Source organism: Dreissena polymorpha, chromosome 10 (assembly GCF_020536995.1).
Source record: "Dreissena polymorpha isolate Duluth1 chromosome 10, UMN_Dpol_1.0, whole genome shotgun sequence".
In the NCBI taxonomy this organism is placed as follows: Eukaryota; Metazoa; Mollusca; class Bivalvia; order Myida; family Dreissenidae; genus Dreissena; species Dreissena polymorpha.
In genome coordinates this window covers 79812530-79823438 of record NC_068364.1, presented here as the reverse complement: position 1 = coordinate 79823438, position 10909 = coordinate 79812530, and the positions used below count along the sequence as shown (strand labels likewise).

Below are 10909 nucleotides of genomic sequence, written 5' to 3'. Positions count from 1 at the left end.
GGCGAAAGTGAAATTCTGCGAGATGGATTGTAACGCGTAATTGTAACAGGGCCACAATTTGTGTCGTTTGAGCATACAGAGAGTAGTCCGGAATTCCTTACACTGAACAGTGCTACATCCTTTGAATTGAGCACATACGCAGTGATGTAGCAAAAATTCAGAGGTTGTATCTCGAATCAGCTTATTAAATATTCGAAAATGTTGAAGCGTGTCTGTTGGCGTTATGTAAAAGTCACTAAGATGAAAACTGAAACAGCTACGCCTAAAAGCGCATTAGTGCTCTATACCTATGTTTATGTTAGCGTTGTTGACACCGTGTGAACTGCTCGGGTAACAAGTAAAGCATAAACAGCAATGTTTTATACTTTTATTCCTCCATATACAAGATACGAAGATTATTGTATATTTTGAATTGGTATATGGTGTCAAAAATCAAAAGTTCTGTACACGGAACTTTCATTATGAATTTATATTCTTGGTGAGATAGTCATTTGATATTAGAAAAAAATATTCCTTAAATATGATGGTGACTGCAAATTTTCTTTATATTAAGTTATCATTACCATTTTCATCATACTTTCTATGCTTTCAGAACTTCCAAAAAGCATGTTGTTTTTATTTTGTCTTAGTTATTTCTATGAAATAATAAGGATGATAAAAAGTGCACACAAAACTCGACCCGTGCGCTATGACACACACTTAATAAAGTTGAATGGCGTGTGTTCATTTCAAACTTGCGATTGATTTTAAAAAATGAATTGCATGTTAAATTATGCAATTTAGTGCCTTCAGTGCTTTGATTTATAGCGTGTCCGTTGCAAAAACTTACATTTTTTATGTTTGCGTAGTATCTTATTATAACGACCGCGTTCGATCTCTTATTGATGTGACAAGTATAAGGCGAAACAATGCACCACCTCCGAGTTCCCGGCCAAGGTCGGTCAAGTGCACGGTGTTGTGCATTCGGTACCCCTCGCAGATTACCATAATAGTACTTATCCGATGTTTGACGGAAAGGGCCGAGAATGTGCGATTGGGTGTTGTGCTGGAGTAATGCACATGTATATTGTTTAAATCAGGGACCTATACAAACAAAGGGATGAGACACTCACTGAACCGAAGAACAAGCTATCGCGTTGTTACGCAAAAGGGAACGAGACTTGCGACCCAACGAGACTTCGCGCTTCGAGGCAAATTTTAACAGCCGCCATTTTGACAAAGCGAGACCATGACAAAGCAATCGAGAAATAATAAGAGTACAAATTAACCAAGTGTTGCCAACACAGAAGTATTCATTGCAAAGGTTTGTTGAGTTTGATACATCTTATTGTTTCATTTGTTTTCGACTATGCTTTGTATTTACTTATAAAACAACGGTGGGTATTTTCACCAAATCATGCGTATCATTGTTTACACTTCCATAATCCGAGAAACGTGTGTCGTGGCTTTTTTCAAAAGGCTTGGTCAAATAAAGCTCTATACTATTGATTTTGGTATTCTTACAAACGTTACATTTCAACGCATTGTGTGATGCTAATTTTATTTGTATTGTTAGCAAATTCATGATTTTAAATGAGCACAAAGGCAATACAATTTAAGTCATTTTTTAATTTTTACCACTATCAGTTTCATCAACATATGTCGTGGCTCTTTTTGAAAGGCTCAGTCAATACTAGCCCTATATTAATCTTATGGGTATCTTTACAAACATTACATTTCAACGCATTGAGTGATGCTAATTTTATTTGTATTATTTGCAAATTCATGATTTTGAATGTGCACAAAGGCAATACAATTTTAGTCATTTTTTTTATATTTTACCACTTTTAGTTTCATCAACATATGCCGTGGCTATTTTTGAAAGGCTCAGTCAATACTAGCCCTATATTAATCTTATGGGTATCTTTACAAACATTACATTTCAACGCATTGAGTGATGCTAATTTTATTTGTATTATTTGCAGAGGCATAATTTTGTATTAGCTCAAAGATTATACAACTTTAGTCATTTTTTATTTTGTAATCACTATCAGTTTGATCAACATATGTCGTGGCTCTTTTCAAAAGGCTCAGTCAATACTAGTCCTATATTAATCTTATTGGTATCTTTACACACATTACATTTCAACGCATTGAGTGATGCTAATTTTATTTGTATTATTTGCAAATTCATGATTTTGAATGAGCACAAAAGCAATACAATTTTAGTCATTTTTTTATGTTTTTACCACTATCAGTTTCATCAACATATGTCGTGGCTCTTTTTTGAAAGGCTCAGTCAATACTAGCCCTATATATATCATGTTGGTGTCTTTACAAACGTTGCATTTCAATGCATTGTGTGGTGCAAATTTAATTTGCATTATTTGCAAAGGCATAATTTTGTGTTAGCTCAAAGATCATACCATTTTAGTCATTTTTTTTATTTTGTAATCACTATCAGTTTGATCAACATATGTCGTGGCTCTTTTCGAAAGGCTCAGTCAATACTAGCCCTATATTAATCTTATGGGTATCTTTACAAACATTACATTTCAACGCATTGTGTGATGCTAATTTTATTTGTTTTATTTGCAAAGGCATAATTTTTTATTAGCTCCAAGATGATACAATTTCAGTTATTTTTTAATTTTTTTAGTTAAACGTGTTATCAACATAATAAAATAATTATGTTGAGGCTTTTTTCAATAGACTCCGTCAATAGTAGCACTATTTTGATCATGTTGGTATTTTTGCAAATGTTACACTTCAATAAATTGTGTGGTGCACATTTTATTTACATGAATTGCAAAGGCATAATTTTGTATTAGCTCAGAGATTATACAATTTTAGTCATTTTATTTTTTTAACCAGTCTCGGTTTTTAATGTGTATGTCAATGCTCTTTTCAAAAGGCTCGGTGAATAATTGACCTATGATAATCATGTTGGTATCTTTAGAAATGTGACACTTCAATGCATTGTGTGTTTCACATTTAATTTGCATTATTTACTAACTCATAACTTTGTATAAGCTCAAGGACAATACAACTTTAGTCATTTTTTAATTGTTAGACCGCTTTCAGTTTTGTATACATATGTCATTGCTTTTTGCGTAAGGGCCAAGGCTCTGTAAATACTAGCCCTATATTATTCATGTTGGTATCGTAACCCTTTCAGCGCTGGAATCGAATTTTAAAGGCCTTTGCAAACTGTTTGGATCCAGATGAGACGCCACAGAACGTGGCGTCTCATCAGGATTCAAACTGTTTGCTATTCTGAAAGTATTCTGTGAAAAAAATCTAAGAAAATGCTAATTTTAGAAATTCAGCAGACGACACTTCAGCAGACGACAAATTTCCCAGCATGCTAAGGGTTAACAAATTGTACACTTCAGTGCATTGTGTGGTGTACATTTAATTTGCATTATTTGCAAAGTTCTTGATTTGTTTAAGCTCAATGATGATACAATATTAGTCCTTAATCAATTATTTAAAAAAACAATTGAGATTAACATTTGTCTCCGCTTTTTCTTATGGATTGGTCAATACAAGCTATATTATTGTTTGTGTTTGTACCAATGTTACATTTCAATGAAATGTATGGTGCATATTTTAAATGCATTTTTTGAAAACACATAGCTTTGTAATAGCTCAAAGAAGATGAATGAAAGTTTACTTACCTATAGTTGTATTCAAACGATAAATTCTATTTTATGAATAGATATATCCGAAGCTGATTGAAATCCTAAAAAAGAGACATTTTGATTCTTAAGCACAACTTTTTTGTTAATTGGCAAATTCCAATTTCTGTAAACTGCTTCGTTATTTATGTTGCTAGAAACATGCAAATCCATCATCATAATGCCTTCAGTTTTCAAAATTCTCTCATTTTCATGAGCATGTATGCATGAATGCGTTGGAAACAGTTATTTGAAGCAATCGCTTATTATATAAGACTAATATTGAATTGGTAAAAGACATAAACAGGACAAGTGCAACCTACAGCATAAATATATCAAGTTATGAGTCGCTCACACAAAGTATGAACCACTATTCAGAATGTATGTTATAGTGAAAAAATCACAGTACAATATGCTAAGGGTTGCGCATAAATTGTATTTATTAGAAATTGGTATTCATTAAGTTAACAATAAACAGCTTTGACTCATTACTTAGTAAGGATAAAATCTGGAATCAATTAGTTAAGGGCCAAAAATAGAAGGATAATTGCTGTACTAATATCTTAAATATCCATAGCAACACACCAATCAAGGAAGGTCTCAAATTGACACCAGTTACTAGTGCTGTATATTATTCCATACATAAATGCCTTTTGTGTCATACAGTTTATGGCTATTAGTGTGTTGATATGCACCTTATCTGTTATCAAGGGATTATCTCAATTTGATTATGTCTGGCACAGTATGATATTAGATGAGAGATATCCCTTTCCCAATTAAGTCAACTTTGCATGATAAACCTTATCCCTATGCCTGACAAAGGGGTGCCCCTATGACAACATGGTCCCATTCCCCCTTGGACAAACACCATGTCCTTGTTTTAATGTCATCATCATGATTAATAAAGTTGTATTTGAAGCTTTAATAAGCTTAGCAACATTTTCACAACATGAAACTAGTTTTATTTATTAAATAACAGTGTTGTAGATGAAAATCAAAATCAGTTAATACTTTTGAATGTCAATTTAGAAATTCTTTCCATTCAGAACTGGTTTTAGTACCCATTCTGTGTTGCTTATTACGCGCTTGTACTGTAGTGTAGAATAACAATAAAGGACATTAAAATAGTGTTTTGTGCTTTAAACATAGTAAGACAATTATATGTTCACAAATCTGTATTTTCAAAGAGCTTGTAATCCTGAGAATATGCAAAAGACTTGATGTCCTAATCATATTCAGAAATATCTTACTGACAGTACAGTAACTAAATACTGGCGCATACATCCACGATTCGATAGAAAAATCTTCATATTCACTATCATCTTCCATCTACATCCATTTTCTGAATAAAGTTGTATCACATCCAAAGTGTTATAATGCCGGTTTGATATAAAGTGTGAACAAACATGTGACATTCCTATGCAACTCAATTTAAATGAAAATGGCGATTATATCAAAATAAAACTATTTTAAGCATTATTTTATTTGTATAGAACATAATATGTTATAAGGATAAAGATGTAATAAAGAGTAACATTTCCAGATATAAAATTCACATATCATTGGTATAAAATTAGAAACATATGTATCAACATTTAGGGGAAAAAAAACATTGAAGGAAACACAACTTTGAATTGTTACTTTCAAGCAAATACAAGAAACATTAAATGTTCTTGCCCTTCAGTTTCACTCAAATACATGTAATAGTTCTACAAAGCCATCAAATCCTGGTGACATTTTGTACAGGAGTTCATATTCTTTATTGACCTACCAATTGTATTTAGTTACGGCTTAGTTGATCGCCTGATATGCTTTTCAAACTTCCTCTGAGACTTTTTGATGGAGCTGACTTGTCAAAAATCTTTCCTCTACTTATTGTGCGTTGAATGGCCCTAGCCATAGCAAAACCTCTTATTGTTAAAAAAATCTCAAGGCAGTCTTCAAGAAAGCACATGTCACTGACATCCTCTTCAGAGGACAACTCAGAGTAAAATAATTTGTCGGCATAGTGCTGAATCATGAAAGCTTCAAGGACCTTTTCCTTAATTTCCTCTTTTGAGGCAATGTTGTGTTCAGTGTATTGGTTTTCCCTGACAACACGCTCAAATTCACGAATCATGCAAAAGAAGTCTTCACATGGCTTCTTGAGTCCACCTCGATTCTTTTTATCATACCACACTGAAAATTTGTCAGTAAAGGATACTGCACCAGAAGAATTTGTTAATGCTGACACTGTTTTAAGACTTCTGTCCCTTAGTTGTTTATTTTTCTGTTTTGAGTGTTTTTTTTCCAAATATTTGATAATGTACCCAGATATGTAGTATAGGACTTTGTTGTCTGAGTCACTTATTTCAGATACTTTTGCTGCAGATGTTTTTTCTTCAAGTTGCCTTCTTGCTTTAATAACTTCAGCAATTAATTCTAAAATGATAATTTGGAGGAAGTTGTTTATGTCTTTTGCACTTTGTGCTTTTACACTTGATTGTATCAAAATCACTCCTTTACTAACAATTTCCTTGTCAGTCCTTATACGGTGAACTGTTTTGAAGAGAAGTTCCCTTTCTTCTGTAGAAGATAGGTTGTTGTTTTTGTGACAGATTGTAATTATCTCTTCAAAATATTTCTCAACCTCCTTGTTCATCTCTAATTGTTCGGCGATTTCAGCCTCAATCGACTTTCCAAAAATATTGTATAGCTCATTTGTTTGGATGTTTTTTAAGCTGTTTGAGAAGGCTTGAGGGAAGATTGTCTGTAACTTAGTAAATTCTTCTTTGGGCCAATTACTGTCTTGTCCCTTCTGGTTGTCGTTTTTCTTGTGATCTGATGCTGAAAAATGTTAGGTTGATACTTGTTTAATCCTTTTTTACATCACTGAACAAACTATAGTATGTGACTGCAAATAATATGTGTTCATTATTATATGAGTCGTGTTCTGGGAAAACTGGGCATAATGCAAGTGCGTAACTGCACAGGCTAATCGGGGACGACACCTTCCGCCTTAATCGGATATTTGCTAAGAAGAGATTTCATTTCAACGAAAAATGTCATAAAAGTGGAAAGTGTCGTTCCTTATTAGCCCGTGCGGACTGCACAGGCTAATCTGGGACGACACTTTCGCACATGCATTATGCCAAGTTTTCTCAAAACAAGAGACATAATTTATAATCGTTCTCATTCACAGAATGTTTGGCCAATGTTTTTTAAAATATAAATTTTATAACTATTATCCTAGAAAAAAATTTGAAAAATTGCAAAGGTCATATTTCTTTATCATTGGAGAAAACATTTATTCTGAGATATTTTCAAGAGTTTGTTTCGACATTGTTAATGCTTCAATTAAGAATTTCTGAAATGTGTAGATAATTGTTATTCAATTACAGCAAAAAATCGGAATTCTTACATAAATATTTCAATTAATTTTATTAATATGTTGATACAACTAAGTACATTTTTATGTCCATCTGTCTGGTCGTCTGAAATTCCGTCACACTTTGCATTAAGGTTTTGCGTTAAGGTTGCGAAAAATGTGGAAAAACTTGGCATAGTCTATTAGTCTTCCTATGGTGGCAAGCCATGTTTTCAATAAATAATGGTGACTGTGTAAACATTTTATTAACTGATTTTTAGAATATGTTTTGTTTTATGCTTTTAGAATGCCTAGAAAACGCAAAAGAGGATCCCTTACGGTGAAACGCAAGTACCACTACATAACATCTGAACAGCCAAAGGAAGAAAACCATGTTGCCAGTGAACCCCTGGTGAAAATTAAAGCTACAACAGATACTTCTACCCAGTCAGAAAGTGAAAATGTGCAGGTCACAAGTGATCATAGTTATGCTATTGATGAAGACTCCACATATGAGCTTGACTCCTTCCAGGAGACAAACATTGATAAGCCTGAAGCTGATGTGATGGAATGTAGTTCAGGGCTTCTAGAAATGGAGGTGGAGACGACAACCTTCTCAGACTTTGCTGTGGAACTTAAACTGCAAAGTATTTCATCTCAGTTCGTTGTAAAGGAATCAGAGCAATCAATTCAAATGTTACAGTTGTACGCAAATGACAGTCTGACAGCAATCAAGCTATCTGTTGAAATTAAGAGTGATTTTACATGCTCTGTCTATGTGCATCGGAAATGCATTCCGAGATCTCACCAAATATGGACTGGACTGCCACAACATATCAATCGCGTTGCTTATGTTCTGGTGTTATTGGAAAGACTGTTAAAATTTGATGTCTGCATAGGAAATCCTGAGGTGGAATTTTCAAATTTAGTTCCCATTGGATCAGGGTTGTCCAGCAACAACTCCCCAGAAATTGTGGCGTACAGGGAAGGGGACTTCAACGCAACACATGCCAGTGGAGAGAGATATAATTCCACTATTAGATCTGTGAAATGTGACATGCTGTCCACATCAAAAAAGTGTACAGCCTGCAAAAAGTACTTTTACTTATTACAAAGCAGGAAAAATAGGGTTGAAAGCAGACTAAATTCGTGCCGAAAATACAGCCACACAAACTTTAAACATAGAGACATGACTAAACAGGAACTTAATATGAAATTAAACGAGCAGAAACATGAAATAAAAAATTTACAAACAGAGTTGTGGAAACAAAGGAGGGAATTTGATAAGATCATCACAGCAAATAGGATCAGTGTTGAAGGCAGTGAACATCATGAACTGAAAGACCTGATGGCAAGTTGTGAGACAGAATTTGAAAAATCGTTCCCGATTTCTACCAGCCGACAGCGTCTGTTTTGGGAACAGCAGATGTCTTTTGCCAAAAAGAAAGACAGTCGAGGGATGCGCTGGCACCCCATGATCATTCGTTGGTGTCTCTACCTTCGACAAAAGTCAGAAACAGCGTATGATGTTCTTCGCGAAACTGGATTTGTAAATTTGCCATCAACAAGGACATTATTTGACTATTCGCACTTCCTTAAGAGTGAAATGGGTCACCAGGCAGATGTTCTAGGTTTGTTGAAGGAGGAAGCTGTGAAGAGACACCTGTATGACACAGAGTGGAGGAATTATGTCGGTCTTCTCTTTGATGAGATAAAAATTAAAGAAGATTTAGTGTACGACAAACACACTGGACAGCTCATCGGATACTGCAATCTAGGCGATGTTGCCAATGAAATGATGCAATTCAGCGAAACAAAGAATGAAACTAAAAAAGAACTAGCAAAATACATGTTGGTTGTGATGCTGCGAAGTTTGTCTTGCAACTGGTGTTTTCCGTTGTTTGGTTTTGCAACGACAGGCATAACAGCCGATTTTTTGTACCCCATTCTGTGGAAGACAGTAGCGTTACTACAATTATCCCAAATTAATTTACATGTCTTGTTCTTCACTTGTGACGGTGCATCACCAAATAGACGGTTTTTCAACATGCATCGAGTGGGTATTGAATCTGTGGTATACAAGACCGAAAATCCACACAACAGTGACCAGAACATTTACTTTATATCAGATGTTCCACATCTTCTGAAGACTGTGAGGAACAATTTTAGTAACTCACATGCCCACAAAAAATCAAGAATGCTGTGGAGGAATGATAAAGACATTTCATGGATGCACCTAGTTCGTTTATTTGAGGAACATTGCGAGATGAACTTGTACTCTCCCTGCCCAAAGTTGTCGCGAAAACACATTGATCTGCTTTCCTTCAACTACATGAAGGTCAGTTTAGCTGCACAGGTTCTGAGCGACTCTGTAGCTCTTGCCCTTGAGGAGTTGTACGGTCCAGAGGTCTCAGAAACTGTGCAGTTCATGAAACTATTCAACAAATTTTTTGACTGTCTAAATGTTAGGAGTTTGTTTGAAGGGAGAAATAAACGCAATGACAATTTACTGCCTTACACTAGTGTGGATGATGAACGCTTGAACTTCCTGACTAAAGATTTTCTTGGTTACATCAATAAGTGGGAGGAGAGCATTCAAAGTAGACCAGGAATTTTCAATGATTCCCAGCGGGCCAAGATGATTTTAAGCCACCAGACTCTCGATGGACTTAAAATATCTGTAAATTCCATCACCGAGTGTGTGAAGTTTATGTTAAGCAAGGGTGCTAATTTTGTATTGACCCATAATTTCAATCAGGATCCTCTTGAGCAACATTTCGGTCACTATAGACATAAAGCGGGATCAAATAATAACCCAACTGTCTATGAGGTCAGAAATGTGATGACAACAATGAGAACTGTCGACTCTTTGGCTGTACCAGTAAAGCAGGGAAACATTAAAAGGGGTGCGGTCGACAAAGAAAACATAGACCATTCCAAGTTAAAAAGACGAAAGTAAACAGAAAAGGTTGACTTTAACCCATTTATGCCTAGCGTCCTGAGAAAAAGAACATTGATTGATTGATTGATTGATTTTATTTGGTAAACATATGAACATTACATAGTTACTACATAATGCAGACAATATAAAATATATTATCACAGCAATATACATAGCAAACCATGGAATGCACACACAATACCAAGGATAACACAAAAAAGAGAAAAATGATTTTCACTTATTTCCATTGTGGTCCTTGTTATTGGTGGCAGTAACCATGAAACAGTCATGTATTAGATTTTAATAATGTATATGTATCAAATATGTACTGTTTAATAAAGTATATTACTGATTAAGAATGAATAAATATAATCACATGTTCATTATTATCACAGAAGTTGCATAAGAAAGTTACACACTGCATAGGTAGTTAATAAACACACTTTGTAGCATACTATAAGTTAAAGAATAATTATGAGATCCTTGCATCTTATTGATCATAAGACTTAAAAATGTATCACAGTATTTTAACAGAACATAAAATTCATAATAAAAATTATACTATAAAAAGCTATAAAGACTCTAAAAACATTGCAAACAGGGTAGACCCAGATGAGACGCCGCATAATGTGGCGTCTCATCTGGGTCTGCGCTGTTTGCTTAAATGAATTTCTTTATGAAATATTCTAAATATAGATATAAATATACTGACACCCCTAATTTTGGAAATAAATTGATCCAATTTAGAAAGATGAGAGAGTCCACTGGGCATAAATGGGTTAATTATGTCAGGGACCTATACAAATATGTTTGTATAGGTCCCTGATTATGTTTGCATAAAAATAAATCTTTTTTTATGGAAATGTATGTTTACAGATTATTAACATAAGTTTCCATAAACCAATCATACAGATTTATTTGTATGCATAGATAATTCATGTAAACCTTTTCTGTAAATTTAAC

At 34.3% G+C, this 10909-nt stretch overlaps 2 protein-coding genes across 2 annotated transcripts in view; one reads left to right on the top strand and one right to left on the bottom strand.

The window, feature by feature from the left end:
* Nucleotides 1–1082: 1082 nt before the first annotated feature.
* Nucleotides 1083–10015, top strand: LOC127847004 (uncharacterized). Its single transcript, XM_052378485.1, has 2 exons — nt 1083–1303; nt 7312–10015. Exon 2 carries the CDS (start codon nt 7313–7315, stop codon nt 9962–9964), a length of 2652 nt encoding a protein of 883 aa, XP_052234445.1. The 5' UTR covers nt 1083–1303; nt 7312; the 3' UTR covers nt 9965–10015.
* LOC127847005 (uncharacterized) overlaps nt 5133–10909 on the bottom strand; it is a 26448-nt gene continuing 20671 nt past the window's right edge. Inside the window, exon 2 of the mRNA XM_052378487.1 lies at nt 5133–6485. Coding sequence (XP_052234447.1) covers nt 5440–6485 — 1046 coding nt within the window. The 3' untranslated portion in view covers nt 5133–5439. The remainder of the gene's footprint in view (nt 6486–10909) is intronic.

Bases quoted from the DNA above. Each gene is read 5' to 3' on its own strand.
- LOC127847004 (XM_052378485.1), top strand. From the start codon at position 7,313: ATGCCTAGAAAACGCAAAAGAGGATCCCTTACGGTGAAACGCAAGTAC.